This window comes from Panicum virgatum, chromosome 7K (genome assembly GCF_016808335.1).
Source record: "Panicum virgatum strain AP13 chromosome 7K, P.virgatum_v5, whole genome shotgun sequence".
Lineage (NCBI taxonomy): Eukaryota > Viridiplantae > Streptophyta > Magnoliopsida > Poales > Poaceae > Panicum > Panicum virgatum.
The window spans coordinates 46,704,763-46,729,368 of NC_053142.1; the positions used below are offsets into that span (position 1 = coordinate 46,704,763).

General features: G+C 47.9%; 2 protein-coding genes and 1 long non-coding RNA gene across 6 annotated transcripts; 1 reads left to right on the top strand and 2 right to left on the bottom strand.

Annotated features, from left to right (window-relative positions):
- Nucleotides 1–4,273: 4,273 nt before the first annotated feature.
- Nucleotides 4,274–4,768, bottom strand: LOC120641715. 2 transcript variants are annotated; one of them, XM_039917937.1, is made up of 2 exons: nt 4,519–4,768; nt 4,274–4,417 (listed from the first exon to the last, which is right to left on the bottom strand). In XM_039917937.1, exons 1-2 carry the CDS (start codon nt 4,723–4,725, stop codon nt 4,280–4,282), a joined length of 345 nt encoding a protein of 114 aa, XP_039773871.1. In that variant the 5' UTR covers nt 4,726–4,768; the 3' UTR covers nt 4,274–4,279. The 2 variants fall into 2 exon arrangements, with proteins under 2 accessions (XP_039773871.1, XP_039773870.1); XM_039917936.1 differs by having other exon boundaries at nt 4,274–4,447.
- A 4,225-nt stretch (nt 4,769–8,993) lies between these two features.
- LOC120641717 (coniferyl alcohol acyltransferase-like) lies at nt 8,994–12,430 on the top strand. The gene is made up of 2 exons (XM_039917938.1): nt 8,994–9,473; nt 11,159–12,430. The coding sequence occupies exons 1-2, from the start codon at nt 9,060–9,062 to the stop codon at nt 12,083–12,085; spliced, it is 1,341 nt and encodes a 446-aa protein (XP_039773872.1). The 5' UTR covers nt 8,994–9,059; the 3' UTR covers nt 12,086–12,430.
- A 6,463-nt stretch (nt 12,431–18,893) lies between these two features.
- LOC120641718 lies at nt 18,894–21,620 on the bottom strand. 3 transcript variants are annotated; one of them, XR_005662369.1, is made up of 4 exons: nt 21,312–21,620; nt 20,261–21,209; nt 19,969–20,167; nt 18,894–19,318 (listed from the first exon to the last, which is right to left on the bottom strand). It is a non-coding gene; the product is annotated as an uncharacterized LOC120641718 (long non-coding RNA). The 3 variants fall into 3 exon arrangements; XR_005662368.1 differs by having other exon boundaries at nt 19,969–21,209; XR_005662370.1 differs by having other exon boundaries at nt 19,969–21,209; nt 21,497–21,605.
- Nucleotides 21,621–24,606: the final 2,986 nt, after the last annotated feature.

Here is a 24,606-nt window from a genome sequence, read left to right on the forward strand (position 1 = left end):
GCTTGAGCAATTAGAACCACAGCACCGCAATCTCAGTACAGGTTTCATAGCTAACTAAATGTACCCTTTGATCGTGGACAATCCTAGTTATGAACCTAAGTCAATCATTTGTGCTGTTGAGAAGGAATTTAAATATAAAATTAGCTACAACAAAGCTTACAGAGCGAAACAGAAAGCGCTGCAGATGAGGTGGGGGACGTATGAAGCTTCGTATCACAATATGCCGGCATTGCTGCACACTATATGTCTTAGAAATCCTGGTAGCTACTACGACTTGAAAACATATCCATGTGCCCAGAAGCCTGGAATGCAGGTACTCCAACGGTCGTTTTTGGCCTTGGGCGCTTGCATTGAGGCGTTTCCGCACTGCCGGCCAGTCATTTGTATAGATGAGACATTTTTGACAGGAAGGTATAAAGGCACAATCCTCACAGTTGTTGCAGCTGATGGTAACAGACAATTGTTGCCTTTGGCAATTGCCTTTGTGGAGAAAGAATCAGGGGATACTTGGTATTGGTTTTTGCAGAGGGTGAAGCAGATGATTGTCAAAGATGTAGAGAACGTGTGTTTCATTCATGATCGGCACAAGTGTATATTACAAGCAATCGATGACATACAGAATGGTTCTACTGAGTGTAGTAGGACTGCACTTTGGCCGGACCTAAAGAGTAGGTGGTGTATGAGGCATATGAGGGCAAACTTTCATAGCCAGTTCAAGAACAAAACCCTTATGAAGCTATTCAAGCGGTTATGCAACCAGAATCAGGAAAGGAAATTCAACTTCCTATGGAAAAAATTGGATGAGCTAACAAAAAAACAAATGGCGGAGCTAGCAAAGAGATCTGTCAATACAGAGGAGGACGACCAGATCTCACTTGAAGACGTGGGCTTGGACGGTCCGAATGTCAGGCGCAAAAGGAGAAGGGCAATTAAGACATTCTCGGAGTGGATTGAGCACGAACCAAAAGAGAAATGAGCTTTACTGTTTGATGAAGGAGGTGCTAGGTACGGTTTAATGACTAAGAACCTAGCCGAGGTATACAATTGGGTGCTGCGTGGTGTAAGATCATTGCCACTTGTTGGGATCGTGGAGTTCTTCTTGTATCGCACTTGCGAGTACTTTAGGGATCGTTATGCTGTGGCACAGAAAGATATGGTCGATAATCGCAAAGTTTACGGATACAAGGTTATGGAGTATATGGAGGAAGCTTTCAAAAAGGCCCGTTTACATCGGGTGACTCCAGTTGGCTCTATGGAACGTCGGTACGAGGTGATGTGTAGGGACAAAGGCCGAATGGGGGGCCGGCGTGAGAAGCATGCGCATGAGTGTATTCTCCGTCCTGATGCTTGTATTTGCTCATGTCATAAGCCAAAGCTGCTGCACCTGCCGTGCACACATGTCATTGCTGCCTGTTTTGAAGCTGGTGGACTACAGTCTCGTATGTATGTCTCAAATTACTTCATGAAGAAAACTATTTGGATGACTTGGAGGCACGAGATTTATGGGTTCCGCATCCTAGGAGATTTCATAACTGATCCTGGACACAATGTAACTTACATTCCGGATCCAAATCCAGAAATGTTTCAAGGGGTGGGCCGACGCAAGAAAAAACGCATTAGAAATAACATGGATCGATCGGAGGCTGATCGAGACGTCCGCCTCTGCTCGAAGTGCCATGAGACGGGTCATACGTACAAGGATTGTACGACATTGAGTTATGGTGGCTGTACAGATGGAGCGGGCCCATCAGAAGCTGCTCCAAATCCGGTAACGCAGGCAACGGGTCGTCGTGGCCGCCGTCCGAACAACGATGGCCTTATGTGATCAATGACGATTGTCATCTGTGTCATTCGCTATTGAATCATGTTTGATGTTAAATTATGTAATATTAAGAACTAATATGTTGTAAACTGATTTCGTCTTGGCGTACGAATATTTATTGTAATATGTGGCGCAAACGTATGTTCAACTTTGTTGCTGTAATTGGAAATTGAAATTATATGATATGTAATTTGTTGTGCATCATTTATTAGGTTATTACGTTATGTTTTATTTAGTGTTTTATTTAGTATTTGTTGTATTACTTAATGTTATTATGCTTAATATTGTTATTTATGTTCTGAATTTTTTTCTAATAAATCTTATTATACAGGTATGGCGCACGAGGAAGGAGCCACCCCTGAGTTGCTCGATGCTCTCGTCGACAAGCGCCACCGGTCGTACATGTCTGCGGTCCGTGGCATAAGCTTAGGGATGATTCGGGCTCATGTGCCCATGTCGACGATGCCGATACACCGTCGCTGGGTTCCTAGGTACGGGTTACATTTGTCACATATTTTAATTGTTTCCGTAACCGTTTGTTCTAACTTGATGTTTCATTTTCGCGATGCAGGCTACGCGCTTCAGGTCTTCTCCCGATTGCGCGACTTGTGGAGGGAGATATGGCCGACCCTGCACGTCGACCTAGGGACAGGGCTCCACGGTTTCAGTTCGACATGTCCCTCCTCGCGGCACTTCTCGACCGTTGGCGTCCGGAGACGCACACGTTTCACCTCCCGGTCGGTGAGATGACCACTACTCTTCAGGACGTGGCGATGCTTCTAGGCTTGCCGTGTGCTGGACGAGCCGTAGGTGCAGAGGACGTGGGACTCTCGTGGCGCGACGACCTTTTGGCTCGGTTCGCCGGGGTTCAGCGCAACGAGCTAGCGTTGCCGTACCGGCCCTTGCTTGCGAACCACGCACACGGACCGACAAAGAGGTGGCTCCTACAGTTCAGTGTGAGTACATAAATGTTGAATCTTTCCGTACTTATATCCGTACTTAAAGTGGGATGAGTGAGCGGTGTTGAGCGTGCGAGGGTACAAGTCAGGAACGAGAGGTCGTGTCCGTGTTTAAAGTGGTAGCAGTGAGCGCTGTGGAGCGTGCGAGTACTGAAGGTAGGAGCAGTGAGAGGTCCTGTTGTTGTTTAAAGTGCAATGAGTGCGCGCTGTGGAGCGTGCGAGTGCAGAAGCGTGGACGACTGTGGAGCTGTGAGAGGTAATATCTGTGTTCAAAGTGCTTGGACGATGCAGGCAACCCTGCGTGTATAAAAGACCACATTGTGGTTGCCGAGAGCACAGACTTGCAATTCAGGTTCCACTTTTTTTTTAATTAGCCCAAACAAACAGCTATGAGCTCCTCATTCTCCCGGGCAGCTTTCCGTCGGGAAATGGAGGCTAATTTAGGACCCTCTCCTAACGATCCCAATAGATGTATTACAGATTGCAAGGTATGGCCGAAAGGTGTAGAGCCACCCGATTGCTATTGCCAAATGCGGTGTTCCGAACATATTTCGTGATTACGAGACTTTTGACCAGAGGTATTGGTGTTGCAAGAATATCGAGGAAGTCCAAAAAAGAGGTGCAACATCACAGATATAAATTAATTTGTAAATATGCTTTTGTTATTTTTAATAATTTTGAATCGTTTCTTGTTTGCAAAAGTACGCTGGTGATGACACGCATACTCATTGGTGTCATTTCCATGAGTGGATTGACACGTGGATCACTCATCGTGATCAGCAATATATGGAGTGGTTGAAGAAGGTGAATGAAGATTTATGCAAATGCGAGCGTGCAAAATCAGACATGGCGGGATGTGATAAGGGTACTTCCCGTGAATGATTGATGTTGTACTGCCCCGTCTGAATAAATAATATAACGTTTATTCGAATTACCTAAGGCATGCTAGGTTTAGTTTTGGACCTCGTTACCGTAGCTTGCAACAGGACCTGACATGTCATGTCATATGTTGTGTGCGTTGAATTGTGTAGACCACTATTTTATTTGTGTTCAATGTATGAACGGTGATTGTTTTGTTTGTTTTTATTATGTGTACTGGTCGATATATCCCCATGGAGTTGTCATCACGTCGGTCTGAAAAGTTTATTTGAAGAGCAATGCTTCTGAAAAATCTAGTTGTAGCTCATGTTTTATGAAATGGGTACTTGTAGTAGAAAGTACACAATGCAGATTAATTAGACATTCAAATTACAAAAACAATTGCACTGCCATGTACATCGAACACGCTAACGTCGTGTTCCATCTATACCTAACACGCCTTAGGGAATATGAAATTCGAACATTACATGATAGTCATCTACTGAGTGCACCGAGGATACTTCCCCTTCCTAATAGCCTCGGGCCCCGCCTCCTTCGCACGGCGGGCCCTCTCTCGCTTCCTCTCCCTATCAGCTTCACGCTCCTCCGCCTGCCGACGTTCCATATCTGCGAACCTCTTCTAGATCTCTTCTTTATCTTTCTTGCGCTTCTCCTCCATTTTTTCCTCTTGCAGCATTCGCTGCCACCTTTCCGCAGCCCACCTTGCTTCGCGCTCAACGTGTTCCTTAGCTTCGGTCGATTGCTCCGTGTCCAGCCACTGTATGAAATCACAGAGAGGTGGTGGACTCTATTTCCAAGCCGAGTTAGAATTAACTTACTAAACTCCGAATGCGCAAACTAGATAGGGCGAGGTGATACCTTCGCTTTGTCCTTGCCGTAGCACTTTGGCGGATCGTACTCGTAGTTCTCACATATAAAGAACCTCCTGCCGAAGTCATCGCCCAAAACTTTGGACTCCATCAGCTTGCACAACGAACCGCAGAAGCACATTGGAACCTGCACTCCTTGAGGCACAGGTTCTCTAATCTTGTTCCACGGAATGTAGGTAGAACCAGAGAAAGACATGGTGGTAGTGCGGGGATGGCTAGTGACTTCGTATGAGATGGGGCGATGTTCTATTTATAGATGGAGATATTTGGTCTATAGGCATGGTTCACGCATGTCTATCGCCGTTTCAAACGGCCGTAGGCCCTCCCACATTTTTAATTATAGTGGGGGTGCAGAAGAATCTGATGCAAGGTGACAGGACATCGAAATCGTAATTGAAACTCATGAATATCTCATAAAAATATATTTTCACATTCTATTAGAGTTAAATCTAATTTGTATTAATTTTTTAAAAAATATTTCCGTAACCTCCATTATCTCTATTATTTTCTGAAATATCTCTAAACGTAAAGAAAATAATTAAAAAAATATGCGAATACCTACCGCCATTTCAAACAGCGGCAGGTATCTGGCCGTCTACAGTCCGGCTACAGCCGGTTATAGCCGCGCTGTAGCCCGGCGGTAGCACTTACCGCCAGTTCATCTGGCGGTAGGTAGCTACCACCGGATTAAACGGCGGTATGTTTGATGGGCCGTGGGCCAAGGAACTTACCGCCGGTTCATCCGGCGGTAGTTTCTTACCGCCAAACGAACCGGCGGCAGGGTGACATATTTGCAAAAAAATATAACGACATATATTTTTGATAAATCCAAAAAAAATAATATAAAAATAAAAAAATTCCATCATTTGGGAGTTGGGTTGTTTTCGGTGTGGTACTGTCTTCACTGTTGTACGGGCCAAGGCCCATCGTATGTCCGGCTTGGGTGGCCCGTCACTAGGGGCCATTCTTTTAGACCCGAAAGCAGCTAAGGTTATTTTCTCCTGGTGATCAACAACGGGAAATTTTCAAACATAATATTGTTTATTACAAGAATGAAACAAAAAATAGTTGTCACGCTTACAGAACTTAAAAAAAATGGGCGTGCTAGCCAATGAAAAACCAACATGATGGCTAGGTGGCGTGTTTTGAGGAGAGAAAAAAGAAAGTAGCAGAGGAAATCATAAGATAAGAGTCGATTAATACGGTCATGAGGTTTAATTTAATTTAATTTTCTCTCTCTGACCTAGTAGTAGTCATCTTCTCTCACAGCAGCGAATCTCATCCTACAAAAGGCATTTGAGAGGAGGACAAGTAAGAAAGATGCATACGGAGTATGACCGTACCAGAATCTGGAGTTGTTATTACTTTGGACGGTCTTTCTGACGGGAGACAAAAACAAATCTCGTCGTTCGGTAAGCTGATTGCGTCGTTGCATCGTCACCTGCACTGCACGAGTGCACGTACGCCTTCTTGCCTTCTTTCTTACCAAGTCATCATGTCCCATGGCCTGGCCATGCTGAATGCAGGTCATGCCTAAGCTATACTACTATTCGAGCGACCGTTTTGGCAGCTAGCTAGCTTGCAGCTGCGAAGTGTTCTCATTTTGGCCCCTTGGAGCACAGCACACAGCCGCTTCTTTTCTCAAACTCGCAGAACTGAATCGTGTTTGTTTTTCTTATTTTATCTAAACCATTTACATGAAACCGGGCCTGGGCGCCTGGCTCATAGGTGCATCTTGCACCGCGGGAACCTGGCTCGGTCGCTGGCATAGGCAACCAAAGACTTAGAAGTCACATGCCGAGAGCTTGACTAGGCAAGAACCTGACAACCAAATAGCCCCCAAATTAATTTGACCGGGCTGTTCGCTGCCTTGGCCCTCTCTTTCTCTCTCTCTGTCTGTTCAAATTAATTTGATTTACCTTGACTGGTCTTAATTTCCAAATGTAAAAATATATCTTTTGAAACACCCAAAAAAGGAAATGCAGAGTACTATATACAACATCGCGTGAATTTCATTCCTAATATTTTCTCGTGCCACACCTATGGATGTGCATGTGCTCCAGCTAGCTAGCTCTCTGGCCATCGATCTACTGTTTGACAGTTTTTTTTTTGAAAGAGAACAGGCTGGAGTTCTGCCATTCATGTATTAATAAAGTACAGAGAGTACTGTTTGGCGTTAAAAATTGCCTGCGGGCGGCATGCCTTTTTCGTGTGGCGGCCAACTAAACCTAATATTTGGCTTGAATAATGCAAGATTATGTATAGATATTATTCTGAGCTTTGAGGATGATAGCCAACTTTTGATTGATTTTGTTGAATATATATGCTCATTTGTTGTAACCAACGAGAGTTTATCAAAGGTTAAAGCCCACTCCTTAAATAGATGAGTGAGGTTGCTTGTTGATTTCAACTTTGCTTGCTTTCAGGTCTCTTTCTTTTGACAAGCTGATCTTGACTCATTCCCCACAGGACCGGACCGGAGGGGAGGGCAGATCACCTAGCTAGTGAACAGATGTGGCTTTGTGGTCTTTTGTCTCCATGCGTTTATTAGGTACGATATAGATTAGCTCAAGCATCACTGTGTGTGGTAGGTAACCACCAATGTGTATGTATGCGTGGGAGAGCGTGATGCTTCGGCATTGCACAGTTAGGACTGATTCAGTTCATGAAACAAGCAAACGAGAGAAATAAAAGCATCATGCGTGTACTTTAGTGTCAAGCATCTATGTGATCGACTTAGCAAGCATGACGACTGCTAGTAGCTGTATTCTTCCCTTCCCTAATACGTTTTTCATAACCATACATAACAACCTTGCTCACGATGTGGGTTTGGTTATCTATAAACTTTGTCCATTCCTCTGCTCTTATTGTTGATGGGCATCCAAACTTTTTAATAATGTATAACTGAACAAATAATTACCGGGTGACGACTCATATCTTCAGTTCTTCACGGTTGGCAAGACCTCCAAAAGAGAAGAGAACAGAAGCGTCACAAAAACAGATTGTTGGTTCAGTTGATCAAATATGGAGAGGAGAGAAGAAACACGGACGATAAGATGTTCAGTAGGAGTGAAGATAAAAACAGAGACCATTATAGGCCTTGGCGCTTTCAAAAACAGATCCAGCTAGCCATGCATGCATCTCTAGCTTGGTCGCTTCGTCGTCAGTACTGGTTCGATCTCCATATTCGCCTGGACCTGGGACAAGTCTGAACGCAATGCATATATGATACTGTACTACATGTGTATGTACGTATGTACTGAATATACGTGTCCTGTTCTCTGGATGCATGCCACACGTACGTACAGGGCCTTCCCTAATTAATTTCTGAATTGCATTGGTGAGAAGAACTGCGCGCGCCAAGATTCTGTGAGAAGATTTTGCCAAGATTTGAGAGAGAGAGAGAGGGAGATTGACTGATCGAGTTGGTAGATCGGATAGCGTGTGCTTTTGTGATGCTGGGCATGCTGCAATAGAATTGCTGAGACTCACAGTCACATATAAGACGCGGAACAGAGTAATGCACTAGCGAAATACGAGTATGTTCTCCCAGCTATTTTCATTGAAACTAGACATATAGCCCGCGCATTTGCGTGGCTAGTATTGAAAATTCAAAAAATTGCATGTCGTTGTATCCTCACTTAAATGTTATACTATTTTTTTACCATACATCATCTTGTTCATTATCGTAAATTATGTCTTATTGTTGATTAAAACAATTCAACTATGATCTACCTATAATAATAATTTGATTTGTTGAGCTTTAATAATATTATGCAGATAATTATTCTTATTTATATTTTATTTTAATTGATTGTTGTTAGCTTTAGTTTTTATTAATAGTATATATTTGTAACTGATACATAGCTAAATGATATTTTATATTTAATTTTTTATAATGGCATTGGTGGGTGATTTTTAATTAGACACAGGGATATTTTAGGCTAATTTTTATCGTAACGGCAGTGATGGATAATTTTTATTTTTCTATTTTTCTCCGATTAACGTGGGAATTTCTAGATCTTGAGAGCGAACGTAGATGCTCCGTTTGTTGGCCAAATAATAAGATAAGATGGGCGGTTGTTAATTGCATTCCATTTGAAATTTCTCCCACAGCCGATGCATGCGACCTTCCTGCGCAGTACTGGTCTTGCATGAGAAATCGCACACGCTGTTGCCGTGTAAACAACTTTCTCTTAGATCATGTAGTATATTTGATCGCCTCCTCTGTTCATATTCAAATTCTGATCGATGAGGGCAATAGAGCAGGCACGTCATCGGTTCTTGACTTTCAGAGGTTTAATCCGGCGCGCGTTCCCAATGCAGATGTGACATTTAATAAGCACGCACTCTGTTACAACTTACAATTGCACAAGTGTACATGCCATGCCTGCGTGCCTGTATCTATAGCAGACTATATAGCACCTACCTCTGCTATATAAATCCACCCCGTGGCATCCGCAGTTGAAACCAAAGCAAGTGCTCCACCTCCCTCTCCGCTCGATCTCTCTCGCGCGCACTCGCATCAACATGGTCAAGGAAGGCACCACCGACGGCGCCGGCGCGGTGAAGATCACGGCCGTGACGACGGTGGCGCCGGCGCTGCCGGTGCAGGAGCACCGCCTGCCGCTGTCGAACCTGGACCTCATCCTGCCGCCCATCGACGTCGGCGTCTTCTTCTGCTACGCGGCCCCCGGCGGCAGCGCCGCCGCGGTCCTCAAGGCGGCGCTGGCCAAGACGCTGGTGGCGTACTACCCGCTGGCCGGGGAGGTGGTGGCCAACGCGGCGGGCGAGCCGGAGCTGCTGTGCAGCGGCCGCGGGGTGGACGTCGCGGAGGCCAGCGCCGGCGGCGGCGCCGTGATGCGGGACCTGCGGCTGGGCCGCCCCGACGAGAGCGTCGAGCACCTCGTGCCCAAGAAGAAGGCCGGCGTAATGTCCGTGCAGGTCCGACCCATTCATTTCTCCCGTCTCTAGAAAAAAAGTAAATAAGCCAATGAAGCATCGACGCAAACAATCTAAACATGCACGACGATCATTACAAACATGCACAAAACTTTTCTCATAAAAAAACATGCAACAAAACTACTTGGAAAAATAGAATTCGACCGTCTGATCATGTATGCACGATGATTCTCGTGCGTAGATGGAGCATGTGTATGCACTTGATAGTTGATAGTAAACGATGCAGATGCTTGATCCCAGTGCACAGCTCCATCTACGAACAGAGTTGCCGACTAAGATAGGATCTACACGAGAAACCGTACTGACGTGGCAAGAATGTACTACGCGTGCATGCAGTGCACCTGCTTAATATACCTGCATGCGCTAGCAGCAGGTAGGTTACCAAGATGACGTACGGTGTTACAGAATTTTGTGGATCACCAACACGCACGAAGAGTCGAAGATTCATTTCGACCCAAACTTCACCAAAGATAAAAAAGGTGGATCTTTCACAGCTTTTTGGACAGATTCCATGGGGCAGTCAACTACTTACATGGAAACCTTCAACTATACAAATTTTTTTTTAGCCGCAGTATGTCATGCCATGCATCATCGCTTCGTGTTATGTTTCCCCTTTGCATGGAAACCTTATTTTCCTTGAGACCACGACAATGGAATTTTCTAGTTTGCATTGGTACGTATGCCACTTTCATGCTTCATCAATTATCCTACCAACTTCTAAATATTATTAGCACACAAGGCTTTGCATCTGTTCGCGTACACATTAGGTATAGTATATTCTTTTTTCCACTGAGGTAATATAATGACTTGTGCTACAATGATTTCAAAAATTCAGGTCACCCTGTTTGGTTTGTAGCTAGGATCGTCCACGGTGCGCAAAACATTTTCTGACTAGCTAACTAGACTAAGTTATTAGCAAACAAACCTCTAGCTGACTTGTTAGATGGCTCCAGTTGCAGTCCTCATGTCCTAGGTTCAACTTTTGGTGGGAACGGAATTATTTATAAATAATATTTATAGATAATATAATAAAAAACAACACTAGAACTCTGTCGTAATGCAAAAATAAAGGAGTAGAGAGAGCAAAATCTAGCATATTTATCTTAAGTTTTTGTTGATGGTATTTTTGGTATAAGCCTCGCTCCAAAAGTACAATATCACGTCAGCACAGGATGCTAATCATGTGAAAGTATCCTATTTTGACAAAGACTACAGCGATAATAGCTCTATAGCAGTGAAAACGGACAGATTTGGTTGAGTGACATTTGAGACGGTTTTGTAAGTTTAATTTCCAAGTGATTTAAGGCAAGTACATTGATCTTGTCTAAATTACAGTCTCATACATTACGACATAATTTGAAGATGGTTTAACAAAGAGATTTATGGTAACAGTGCTATAGTTTGACTTCCGATCTACATTCGTAGAGAGATGCTTATGCATCCGACTAATTTCTAACAGTTTGTTGCTAAGTACTTCGCCTTCTTTCCAAATTATTAATCGTTTTGTTTTTTAATAATTTGAGAGGGAGGGAGTAGTACTATTCATGAACTGTAGCTAAAGTGACATCATCATTCATAGCTGTTCTGTTTGAACATGTAGTACTACATGAACTAGCAATCATCATGACATCATCATTCATCACTGTTCTGCTAGCACATGCACGCAGGTGACAAAGTTCAGGTGCGGCGGCGCCGTCGTCGGCTGCACCTTCGACCACCGCGTCTGCGACGCCTACTCCTTCAACATGTTCCTCGTCGCGTGGGCCGCAGCCGCCCGGGGCAGCCCCGCGCCGCCGGCCCCTTCCTTCCGCCGCTCGTTCCTCGCGCCTCGCAATCCAGCGCCGCCGTGCACCGGCACCCTCGCGGACCGCCTCTTCGTCCCCGTCTGCCGCGTGCCGGCACTGCCGGATACCACCGCCTCCAACCGCATCTACCGCGTGGCCGCCGCCGACGTCGCGGCGCTGCAGGCGGCGGCGGGGCCCGGGCGCACGAAGCTGGAGGCGTTCACGGCGCACCTGTGGCGGCTGCACGCCCTGGCGGCGTCGCGCCGCGGGATCGGGTCGTGCTGCATGGGCGTGGTCGTGGACGGGCGCGCCCGCCTCCGCGGCGACGGCGCCATGCGGGGCTACTTCGGCAACGTGCTGAGCATCCCCTACGGCGAGATGGGCGCGGACGCCCTGCGCGGCGCGGCGCTCGCGGACGTGGCGCGCGACGTGCACCGGTGGGTGGCGGAGGCGGCGACGGGGGAGCACTTCCGCGAGCTGGTGGACTGGGTGGAGGCGCGGCGGCCGGAGGCGACGGTGGCGAGGGCGTACCTGGGGCGCGGAGCCGGCGGCGAGGGCGCGACGGCTTGCGTGGTGTCGTCGGGGACGCGGCTCCACGTGGGGGAGGTGGACTTCGGGTGGGGCCGGCCGGCGTTTGCATCGTACCACTTCCCCTGGCCGGGGGGCGCCGGGTACGTGATGCCAATGCCGAGCGCGCGCGGGGACGGCGAGTGGGTGGTGTACGTGCACGCGGCGCCGGAGGTGGTGGAGGCCATGGAGGAGGAGCCCACCGTGTTCAGGGCGCTGGAGACCAGCTACATGTTCGGGTGAATTCAGAGCCTGCTGGCCGCCGGCTGGTGGGACGAAGATGATGGAAAGAGATATATCGGCGGTGCCATCTTGACATCGTGCGTGTGTGTACATGTCTAGTTCGTGTTATACGTTGGCGTACGGCTCCGTCCATCAGTGTCCGTGTGTTCTGTATATATGTGCCGAGTTCCGTGGTGTTCACGTGGAACCGCGTCAAGGGACAGTAAGCAACACAGGACAGAACTGCTACTGTAATAAGTGTGGTATATATTTGTATTACATTACCTGATGATAAAGGGGGGGGGGGGGGGGGTACGTACCTTGGCTTGTATAAAGCAATTAGGCATACGCACCAGAGCGCGCAATCAAACTTGGCAGGCGAGCTTATCAGGCGAGCTTGGCCGTGTGATCCAAACTGTCCCCTTTGCGATCAGGAAGCAGGAACTGCAGCCCACCTATGTCTTGATTGTGTCTTTCCACGGGAAGTTTGGCACTTGATGCAAGTCTTGAATAATCTTGTCAGGAGGTCGGAGAAAGGGGTGGAGTTAGAGCTTTGATGGACTTCTTCGTTGCAGCCAATCCCAAAAAACCAGCGGCGACATGTTGTGGCCTTGCTCATGTACACAATGTGGAACATTTGGAAGGAAAGAAATACGAGAGTTTTTGAAGGCAAAACAATAACAACACCTTTTCAATTGCATTCTGAAGGAGATCGAACTTAGGCAGACGGCTTTGAGAGTGCCTGGCGTGTCTTAGTTTGCTATGTTATCCTTTATTTTCTTGTGGAAGCCGGCCGCCATCAAGCGCCAGCGGAAGCCGGTGGCGCCGCTCAGGGACGTCACCAACCTCCTCCTTCCTGAGACCGCGACCTCAATCAAACCTAGAAGAACCGGCGCCGCCGCTCAGGGACGTCACCAACCTCCTCCTTCCTAGGACCGCAACATCAATCAAACCTAGAAGAACCGGACTCCAGCCCCTACCCGCGCCTGCGCCCATGCCTTCGTCCGCCGCCAGTTAGTCAGCCTCCCCTTTTGTGCTCCATCTCGCTGCAACTGCTTCTGCTGGTGGCGCCTTCTATCGCCATTGGGCCCAGGAATTTCTAATGCTGATCCTGATTCGCATACAGTCATCGAGGAGGAGCGCAGTGCGGTTAAGTCCCAAACCTCCACGGTTTACGCGAGGCGCAGGACCACTGAGGCTCGAGGGAGAAGGAGGAGGAGGACCACCACCACCAACAATAAGGGCTCTCTCCTTGGTGCAGCTTGGTGCAATTGATTGTGAGATTTGGACACCGTTACTGGTAGCTTTTTCTGTGGGTGTTAGAGACTTGCCTTGTAGTATGAATTAATCATCCCTGTCTTTAGTTTATGTGGAAACAATATATTTACTGCTAATTTTGAAGAATGACCGTGATCCCTGATTGTATCTAAGAATTAATTAATAGCTAGCGGCTGGTGTTTGTATAGGATAAGAAGGGCTATAACAAGTTATAACCTAGCTAACCAATTTAGTGGTTCTATAAATACAATGTGCGGAGAAATTGGCGACTTTAACCAATTCTATAGGAGAACTCAATTCTTTATTGACCGTAACTTAATATAACACAAGATCCTTGCACTTTTTATGTAGCTACCATACCTGTCGTGGGCTTTTTGGGGTACCCACAGCCGGGTGGCGGAACGCACCCGCCTATTCCCTGAGGGGGAGTACTCGGGGAAGTGCCAAGCTATTAGGCCGATCTAGCTAGGGGACAAGAACGCAAGAACACACAGATTTAGAGTGGTTCGGGCAGCCGGAGCGTAATACCCTACGTCCACTGTGTGGTGTATTGCACTTAGTATGAATGAGTGTATCCTCTGCCCCCGCCAGGCTTGAATCCCCTTCCTCTAGCGAGTGTCTCCCTTTTATAGACCAAGGGGACGCATACACATGCGTTCAGACCCCGACAGGTGGGTCTAACGTGGATGTATAATATACTGCTCAGAAGGCTTCAATGGAGCTACAGCGGTGGATAATCTCTTCTCGGATACGCTTCATTGCCCTGTAGACTCTCTGACCGAGGGGGTTTTTATTTGTCCCATCGGCGAGGCGCCCGTTGGGGCAATGTAGCTTGCGGCGTAGTCCGTCAAGGCTACCGTGCAGGCGCCATCATGGGCGAAACCGAGCCGTCATGTCCAACTGGCATAGTAGACTGACATACGCGGCGTGGGCGGCGCTAGAGACTGCACTGTGCGCCTTGGTAACACGCGACCAATAGTGCAACCTGGCAAAAGCCGCCTCGGGCTCTGCTGTGGCAAAACGTTCTTCCGCCTACCGTATTGAATGCGGTAGGCAGGCGAGTCTTCCAGTGGAAGCCATGCGGTCCCGCGCGCGTGCCCGCACCCACAGACACGTGGCGGCTCCGGACCAGCCCCAGGCGGGGCGTCGGTTCCTCTCTGCTGAGGGGTCCGGATAGTATATGGGGTCCGGGACCCGGCGGGGGTCCGGAACTCCCTGGGAGGTCCGGGGCCCCCAGCAGTTTTGGCTGAGGGCTACCTCCTCCGGGACATGTGGCGTCACCGAACCCTCCTCAAGCGGGGAGCGGGTCCGAGGCCGTTTGTCGGGAGAGTAGGACTCCGGACCACAGGGGTCCGGCTGCTCGGCCGTCAGGGCGTAGTTAAGGATAACTACGAGACTCTTGCCTAGACACAGCAAGAGGGGGTACCCCAGTCCTGGGGTACCGACAGTGGCCCCCGGGCCCACCTCGGGAGAGGTACGAACCTTCGGGTGGGGCCACTATCGTGATGTGTTTCCACGCAACTTGGCTGTGTTGGTGTGCTCCGGACCCCTTGGAGGCCGGAACACCTGTTGCCAGGTTCAGGTACTAGAGTGCTTTCCATAGGGCGGCGAAGGTGTATGCTTGGGTTATGGAACCAATGCCAAGCGGCTACACGGACCTCGGACAGCTCAGGGAGCGAGAAACACTTCCCTGGACCTGGCTCCTGGCGACCGTAGTGAGCAGTCTCCGCCGGAGCGGGCCACTGGAGTGGACTTGAGTCGACCGTGGCGAGCGGTCTCCGCCGGAGCGGGCCACCGGAGTGGACTTCAGTCGACCGTGGCGAGTGGTCTCCGCCGGAGCGGGCCACCGGAGTGGACTTGAGTCGACCGTGGTGAGCGGTCTCCGCCGGAGCGGGCCACCGGAGTGGACTTGAGTCGACCGTGGCGAGCGGTCTCCGCCGGAGTGGGCCACCGGAGTGGACTTCAGTCGACCGTGGCGAGCAGTCTCCGCCGGAGCGGGCCACCGGAGTGGACTTCAGTCGACCGTGGCGAGCGGTCTCCCCCGGAGCGGGCCACCGGAGTGGACTTGAGTCGACCGTGGCGAGCGGTCTCCGCTGGAGCGGGCCACCGGAGTGGACTTGAGTCGTTGCTGACGATCCCATGAATTATGCCACCGGTCCTTGCAGCAATGTGTAGGAAACCAGGTCTTATACCAGAAAGGAGCCCGGGACCTCTAGGGACAGCAGTCTCGGATACTAGGGGACTCGTAACAGGGCAGTGAAGTACGTAGGCTTAGGGTACATTACCAGGCTAAGCTACGCGGAGCTTCTCTACCCCAGGATACGGGCACCACTTCTCCTGAGTATGTCCCTAGGGGTCCGAATTGCCTTCCAGCTAAAAGGGGTGTCCACAGCTGACCGCAAGCCAGCAACTCAACTTGGATCGTTAGTAACTAAAGAAAAAACTCCGTTTGGGAGAAAGACACAGTTAAACCAAAACGGATAAGTGTAACTAAGGTAAAGTTCAGATAAGACTTGAGAAAGCAATTTTCCTTTATTGTGGTTATCGTGGTGTACATCAGAGGTCGGGATTACGAGGCTGGACCTCTACCGCTCTTAGACCACTTGCTGGCGTTGCCTGTTTGTGCGATGAAGCCAAAGATCGGGTTTACAAGGGCGGACCTTTACCGCTCCGGACCACACGTAGGTGCCATATTATTACAAGGATGTGCTCTCCTAGTCCTATCTAGGGGTAACCTACAGCCGCCTTTTGTAAGGCATGCACATTCCCAACCAGAGTGGAATCGCCACCTTGAGTTCACCACAGTCGTCGGAGGCGAAGGCATCCTGGACGTGCCTGAACTGCATCATCTAGCATCATCTCGGGAGCTCGGGGGGCCCTTCCCTGCCTAAGAACTGTCATATGCCTAGGTAGCATGGAGACGAATTCTTTGGCTTTGAATGGGAGTGGCCCAGCCGCCGCCGTCTGCCGCCGGAAGCCAGCCTGATGATTGCTCATCACGAGCTGGGTGCTCATTTGGATGAGCACAGAGTGTGGAGAAGGGCGGTCGTTCGCCGGCTCGACCTTGGTGCTGGCATTAGGCCCCCGCGCCGGGTGGCAGGATCCTGTCTGCATCAGCACCGAGGGAGACTCGGTCCTGGCGAGGGAGGAGATGGCAGTAGACTTTCCCTGGGCCACAGCGGTCGGCTCCAGGCTTCACATTGAGAGAAAGCCTTGAGCTGACGCCATGTCACCGCAGGGGAGTCCTGGTGGTTGCTTGAGAGAAAACCTTGAACCGACACAGAGGTGTTGTAGGGTGACGTACAACGGCGTCTCCGCTGCGCGCCACCGCGCTGGCTCTGAGGTGTCACAGTGGCGGTGCACGGCGACGCACAGCAGACGTTGCTGTCGTGCGCCGCCGCACCGAGGTCACCGCTACCTGGGCGCAGTGGTATGCGGCGTAGGTGGCGCCATGCCTCTCTTCATCTTCTCGTGGCCGTTGCAGAGGATGAGCTCAGCCTCAGAAGCCTGGAGATCTAGCCAACGCTTGCACCTCCCCACGGATGGCGCCAAATGTCGTGGGCTTTTTGGGGGTACCCACAGCCGGGTGGCGGAACGCACCCGCCTATTCCCTGAGGGGGAGTACTCTGGGAAGTGCCAAGCTATTAGGCCGATCTAGCTCGGGGGCAAGAACGCAAGAACACATATATTTAGAGTGGTTCGGGCCGCCGGGGCGTAATACCCTACGTCCACTGTGTGGTGTATTGTACTTAGTATGAATGAGTGTATTCTCTGCCCCCGCCGGGCTTGAATCCCCTTCCTCTAGCGAGCGTCTCCCTTTTATAGACCAAGGGGACGCATGCATAGGCGTTCAGACCCCGACAGGTGGGTCTAACGTGGATGTATAATATACTGCTCAGAAGGCTTCAATGGAGCTACAGTGGTGGAGAATCTCTTCTCGGATATGCTTCATTGCCCTGCAGACTCTCTGACCGAGGGGGTTTTTATTTGTCCCATCGGCGAGGCACCTGTTGGGGCAATGTAGCTTGCGGCGTAGTCTGTCAAGGCTACCGTGCAGGCGCCATCATGGGCGAAACCGAGCCGTCATGTCCAACTGGCATAGTAGACTGACATACGCGGCGTAGGCGGCGCTAGAGACTGCAATGTGCGCCTTGGTAACACGCGACCAACAGTGCAACCTGGCAAAAGCCGCCTCGGGCTCTGCTGTGGCAGAGCGTTCTTCCGCCTACCGTATTGGATGCGGTAGGTAGGCGAGTCTTCCAGTGGGCGTCGGTTCCTCTCTTCTGAGGGGTCCGGATAGTATATGGGGTCCGGGACCCGGCGGGGGTCCGGAACTCCCTGGGAGGTCCGGGGCCCCCAGCAGTTTTGGCTGAGGGCTACCTCCTCCGGGACATGTGGCGTCACCGGACCCTCCTCAAGCGGGGAGCGGGTCCGAGGCCGTTTGTCGGGAGAGTAGGGCTCCGAACCACAGGGGTCCGGCTGCTCGGCCGTCAGGGCGTAGTTAAGGATAACTACGAGACTCTTGCCTAGACACAGCAAGAGGGGTACCCCAGTCCTGTGGTACCGACAATACCATTACATTACTACAATACATGACAACCTTGCCATCTCTTACTTAAGACCTCTTATGACATGGTATGACAAGAGGGTAAGGAAGCACCCCTATTTGTAGGACTTCATGACTCATATGGTTTTGTCATGTGTTCATCTTCTACACACTTCTTTACAAAATATGTAACTTTAGAATTTTCTCCATATTTATCTAACAATACAAGTATCTAATTTCTTGAGTATTTCATATTTTACCAAGAAGCATGTAACCATGGTTCATGTACACTCTCTAATATTCTAGAATCTTTTCACAATTATACATTTCTACTTCAACACCATGCATAAATATATGAGTAATTTTGCATATAATAAACAAATTGCAACTTGGTGCAATTGATTGTGAGATTTGGACACCGTTACTGGTAGCTTCTTCTGTGGGTGTTCCAGACCTGCCTTGTAGTATGAATTAGTTATCCCTGTCTTTAGTTTATGTGAAAACAATATATTTAATGCTAACTTTGAAGAATATCCGTGATCCCTGATTGTATCTAAGAATTAATTAATAGCTTGTCATTGGAAAGGGTTGAATGATGTAGTAATCAGTGAGAGTCAGATCAGCCTCAATAAGATCAGCCTCAATATGGTGCTCATCCTGTAAGCTCATCCAACTTAGCTTGTTAGTAACAACTGTCCAAACCCTCACTGTTCCAGACAGATCTGGAACAGCTGATGGAGTAGTTGTAGTATTATATACCATTATACCTTGAATACGGGCATGCTTTCTTAAAATGCCATGTAGTGATAAAGAGTAGGTTAGAAGAACTTGTGTGAGGTCTTTCACATTTTTAGAAGAACTAGCTTAGTGCCCGTACGTTGCTACGGGTGAAACGAATTCCTTCTATAAGTATCCAAATAATTATGATAATATATAACAATGGAGATATGCATTTAGCTTAAACAAAAATTGTGTGTCCATCCACTAATACTGCATTGCAAGAAATTTAGCTGAAGGCCAGAACTCTAAAATAGTATATACAAGGAAAATTCAAGTCAGCTTTTACAATATTTCCCATTATGCACAAACGATTGTATTTGCAGCACAAGGGTAGTTGTTTTTATCTTCTAGTTAGTATGAATCTATTTAACTTGAACTACCGTAGAGCTAAGCAAAATAACATGCAAGGAGATTCAGGTGACACTGGAAAATACATATGATCCACTATTCTTCATGTAATATTATTTTGCTTTTATATGGCAAAAAAAAGGACAAAAACACCCCCTCCTTATATCCATCGTGCTCGGCTCTCTAGCATCACAACAGCTCAGAACTTGCATCTTCCTCAATGCCTCTTGCCTTCAGGCCACAAGGCCAACCAAAGCTGTAGCCAATGCCTGCACAACTTTGCTGAATCTGCATATTTGAAGCTGCAAAATGTTCAATGGGACTGTTTCAGTCTCATCTCCGTAACTTGCAAACAACGGCGAGAACAGCAGGAGCGATTCCAACTCGTGGACACATGGCATGTTGACCTTACCAGAGTCCTATCTATGATTCGTGAAAAATTTTCTATAGCATGTCAAGACTATTTACTGGTGCTAAAATCTTTTGGATACCTTCACTTTCTATACAACTAAAGTAATCCAATGCATTAAGGAGAACAAAAAACTACCTGTTTGATTCAGAACTAAATTATATGTAACAAGCTAAGAATAATTTAATATAATTTTCTAACAGGCAAGGGTCTATCAATGTACTCCAACCCAATATATCAGATCTATTTATTTTGGAACTCATGTGTGCATCCATTGATGATAACATATTCAAGAAGTAGATTTGAAGGTAGTTATTTATTTCATTTGCCACATTTAAGACATGTTCATATGACTACAAAGTATACTCTAATAAAGCTACAACAAAAGTGCCAAATTTATATTTCTGACTCACTTCAATCTCAGATAACTTACATATTCTGCAATATCATTTTTTTCACAAAGAATTCGGTAGAGCATAGACCGTTCTTTTATCATAAAGACGTACATGGCACGTACAAGAACAAAGTAGAATTATCTCTCACCTTGTTTCAACAGTCTACCTCAGATTGGGAGCACCAGCTGTAGGAAGGGCCTGAGCTTTTCCCAATGAACCAACACAGAAAATAGGATATAATTCAGATATTTGTAAAAAAAACTACAGGAGTTCACCTTCACACATCCCTTCCAGTTCCTCCCTTTCTGTTCCCTTATTCTTTGATTCTTTTTCTCTGTGGTGTGCCCCTAGGACACAAATCACAAGTAGCAGGTAGGGATTTCACATCAAATGTTGTTGTGATTGAAATGGGAACATAATTGGCCAGGGAATAGAGTTACCTCAATGCCAACATCACAATGTTCTTCGTGCTTAGAGAGTGCCACATCACACTTAAAATCACAGATGGCAAATTATAAATCTTGGAGTAAATCATCTGGGAAGACACACCTGATTGACTATCTGATCCCTAAACGAATAGACTAATTTGTACAAAAGTAGGTTAAATTAAAAAATACTGATATGGCAGCCTACCAGAGTAACTACGACAATAAAACCCTCATCTGAAATTAATCTATAGCTTTTTTATAATATCATCTTCATGCAGGGCAGCCATCCAGCACAAATCACAATGGGGAAAAACCACAAATATTAAAAGAAAACGTGACAATGATCATAATAGAATAGTTACCACTCCACCATAGGTATGACTACGGACCACCAAAAGAATCGTCAATAAATACAATGCAACTATCAGAACACTCTTGACACAGTATGCCATTCTAAAGATGAAAAGAAATTGCGAGTGAATATCCCATCAGAGTAACTATGACATAAAGCTTCATCTGGAGATAAATACATAGCTTTGATATATTGTGTTCATCATATAGGACATTTGGAATACCAAAAGCATATCAAACAATCTCCATAGCTTTGATATTTCAGCTCAAAAGCAATGATGCTAGTGTAACACCAGGATAAACAAAACAAAATTTGGTTCGGCTAAGCTAACAACGAGCGATAATTTCTAAAACAGTGCGATTAAATGAGCCATTGAAGCAACTATCGAAATGCTGCTAGAGGTATAGTTAGTCGATCTACTAAAGATCGGGTACATGCCTAATCACCACTACCAGACTAAAACAGACTTGACACGCACGTTCTTCCGTACAATCAAAGGAAACTGGATGTACACGAGGAACTTGGAAGCAGGACCACAGTTAATTTTTTGTGATTTAGGGTTTGGAATCAAGAGATTCTCACTTACTCTGAAGCTTCTTGTCCATGTACCTGCGACGGCACAAGAGCCGAACCCAAATCAGCACAAAATAGCGGAGCAATTAGCAAACCAAGATCTAACTATGAACAGAGTCAGATGCGGTGAGCGCTTACTTCTTGAGATCCGGAGGCTGTCCGAATCCTAAACATCTCGGTTCTTGATTTCTTTGCACAGGCATTGGCCGACCAGGTCGTCCACACCGATGCTGAGGCTCTTGCTCCACTTACCGAGATCACGCAGGGCTGGCCGAGAACTGCGTCTGGTAGAGAACAGAACAAGGAGGAAGAAAGATGGGTACCTGCTTCGTTGCCGCGTGTCACGACCCGTGGCCGCCGGCGATCGCCGGGGCGTGAGAGGATCCAGTAGCACAGAGACGGGAGAGGGGACGGGCGGCGAACCCCGAGCCCCGCAACTTGTTTCTCAAGAAGATGAATAATCGTCCACGATACAAAGGAGCTCGGCCTATATGCGCGAGTCCAGACTGACTTCCCGGTCCCACTACAGACGATATCACTGGTAAATTAAAACAAATGCCGATCACATAGATGATGTGTCCCAAGTACTCTAACTGATGCTGAGCAAAAGAACACTTGCTGTATACCAGAATGTCATCTAAGAATACCAACACAAACTTCCTTAGAAATGGACTCAGGATGTCATTCATTGTCGTGGGATTTCTAGGGTACCCACAGCCGGGTGGCGGAGCGCACCCGCCTATTCCCAGAGAGGGACTGCTCGGGGAGGTACTAGGCGATTGGGCTGATCTTGCTCTGAGATAGGCACACAAGAACACACGATCTAGAGTGGTTCGGGCCGCCGGAGCGTAATACCCTACGTCCACTGGGAGAAGTTTTGATCTCTGTTGAGTTTGAGTATATCCTCTGCCGGGCCTTGGTTCTCCCCAGCCTGAGTCTTCCTTCTAGCGGGCGCCCCCTTTTATAGACCAAGGGGGCGGATACATAGGACGTTGGGGCCCCGACAGGTGGGCCCAACGTGACTGCGCAGCATACTACGCAGAGTATTCAGATGGGTACAGTGGTTACGGATCTTTCCCCCGATACGCTCTGCTAGCGCTACAGTGGTCTTCTCTTGTCCCGTCACCAAGGTGTCCGTTGGGGGAGCGTAGCTTGCGGCGTAGCCTGTGGAGGCTATTATGTAGGCGTCATAATGGGTGAAGCCGAGCCGTCGTATCCATCTGTTATGGCAGACTTGGCAGGCGCGGCGTGGGCGGCGCCTGCGGCTCCACTATCTTGGTAACACGCGATCAATAGTGCCTCCTGGTCAAAGAATCGCCTTGGCTTCCACCGCATCAATGCGGGTGTCCACCTACCACAATAAATGCAGTGGTGGGTGAGGCTTAGTATGGAGACCAAGCGGCCTTGAAATGTCGTGCTTGTAGACACGTGTCGCTCCGGACCACCCCGAGGCAGGGCGTCGACTTCTTCCCTTAGCGAGTGGTCCGGTTACCATACAAGGGGTCCGGGACCCTATGAGGGGTCCGGGGCTTCCGCGGGGGTCCGGACCCCTCGGGAGGTCCGGAGCCCCGGCTGTTCGGGCTGCCCGCCTCTTCCGGGACACGCGTCGTTCCTGGACCTTTCCCAGTCGTGAGGCAGGTCCGGAACCGTCGCCGAGAGATCAGGACTCCGGACCACAGGGGTCCGGCTGTTTGGACGTAGTCAAGGATAACTACAAGGCTCTTGCCTAGATACAGCAAGAAGGGGTACCCCAGTCCTGGGGTACCGACATTCATGATACACTGAAATGTTGCTGGAGCATTGGTGAGGCCAAAAGGCATCACCCTGAACTCAAAATGTCCATGATGTGTTTTGAAAGCTGTCTTGGGTTCCTCTCCCTTCTTCATTCTGACCTGGTGGTACCCTGATCTCATGTCCAATTTAGAGAAATAACTGGTGCCTGCTAGTTCATCTAAGATCTCATCTACTAAGGGCATAGGAAATCTATTCTTGATGGTAATGTCATTCAGGCGTCTATAGTCTACACAAAACCTCCAACTGCCATCTTTCTTTTGGACTAGCAGTACTGGAGAAGCATAGGGACTAGTGCTAGTGGTAATGAGTCCAGCAGCCAATAATTCTCTCACTTGTCTCTCAATTTCATCCTTGTGCAAAGGAGAGTACCTGTAAGGTTTGCAATTGACAGGGATGGCATGAGGCAATACTGGGATGGCATGGTCATACTGTCTCTCTGGAGGAAGGCCCTTTGGTTCAGCAAAAACATCTTGGTATTCAGTCAACAACTGTTGCACTTTGTCAGGGATAGCTTCAGGAGCAGGCTCTGATGGGAACACATCCACTACAGCCAGAGCCCAAACATCATTGCCCACCATCCATTTCTGTAGTCTGTCAACAGATAACTCTTCCAGTGTCTTATGCGAAGTCTGGACCCCTTGCAAAGTAACAGATACACCTTTGTGGTCAAATGACATAGTCTTGGTGTCCCAATGATGAGTAATGGGACTGTGGGCACTCAGCCAATCAAAACCCAAAATAGCATCATATGCAGGCATATCTAAAACTCTCATGTAAGTAATAAAAGAATGCCCTTGAATCCACCATGCTAAGTCAGGTACACACTTATCAGAAATCAGTATATCCCCATTGGCCACTCTCACCTGTTTTGGTGGAGCTGGTACTGGTACAATACCCACCCTCTGCAAGAATGTGGAACTGACAAAGGAGTGTGAGCTGCCACTGTCAACTAAGAGCAGAAACACTTTGTTTTTCACCAAGGATCTTAGCTTCATGGCTTCTCCATGCTCAGTTCCAGCCAAAGCATTCAAGGATAAGGTGCAAAATTCCTCTGCTAGAGCATCTTCCAAGTCTAATTGTTTGAGAACTTCATCAGTTAAAGTGATATCCAAATCATTGAGAACTAAAGCATTGACCTGATTCTTAGGCCTTTTTGTACATTTTGCAGCATGTGTAGCATCATAAGGTTCTCTGCAATAAAAGCACAGGTTGTTTGTTCTGCAATAATCTCTGAGTTGTCTCTCTTTTGTCAGCTGTAGAGGTGAAGCTGATTTGGATTGATCATATTTAGCAGAAGTAGTAGAGGCTTGTTTGAAAGGCAGATGAAATCTAGACCCTGCATGCTTGGTCTTATCCTGAATGGATTGTTGTATTTTAGCCAACATCACAGCTTTTTCCATTGTTCCTGGAACTTGGCCCTGGACTGAATATTTGATTTATGGTTTTAACCCTTTGATAAACTGTGAGACAAAGTAAGTATCACCCATGCCTAGATCATGCATAGCAACCTGATATTGTAAGGCTTCAAACTCAGAAACATACTCCTCTACTGTACCAGTTTGATGTAGCTCCAGCAATTCATCAATAGCATGTTGATAATCATAGGCTCCAAATTTCTGCTCAACTGCTGTCATGAGTT

What these genes read in the sequence shown, in the direction of transcription:
- LOC120641715 (XM_039917936.1), bottom strand. Translation starts at nt 4,725, where the DNA reads ATGTCTTTCTCTGGTTCTACCTACATTCCGTGGAACAAGATTAGAGAA. An exon ending in ACGGCAAGGACAAAGCGAAG is followed by an intron (nt 4,448 to 4,518) that starts GTATCACCTCGC and finishes GCTTGGAAATAG; the next exon opens with AGTCCACCACCTCTCTGTGA.
- LOC120641717 (XM_039917938.1), top strand. Translation starts at nt 9,060, where the DNA reads ATGGTCAAGGAAGGCACCACCGACGGCGCCGGCGCGGTGAAGATCACG. An exon ending in CCGGCGTAATGTCCGTGCAG is followed by an intron (nt 9,474 to 11,158) that starts GTCCGACCCATT and finishes ACATGCACGCAG; the next exon opens with GTGACAAAGTTCAGGTGCGG.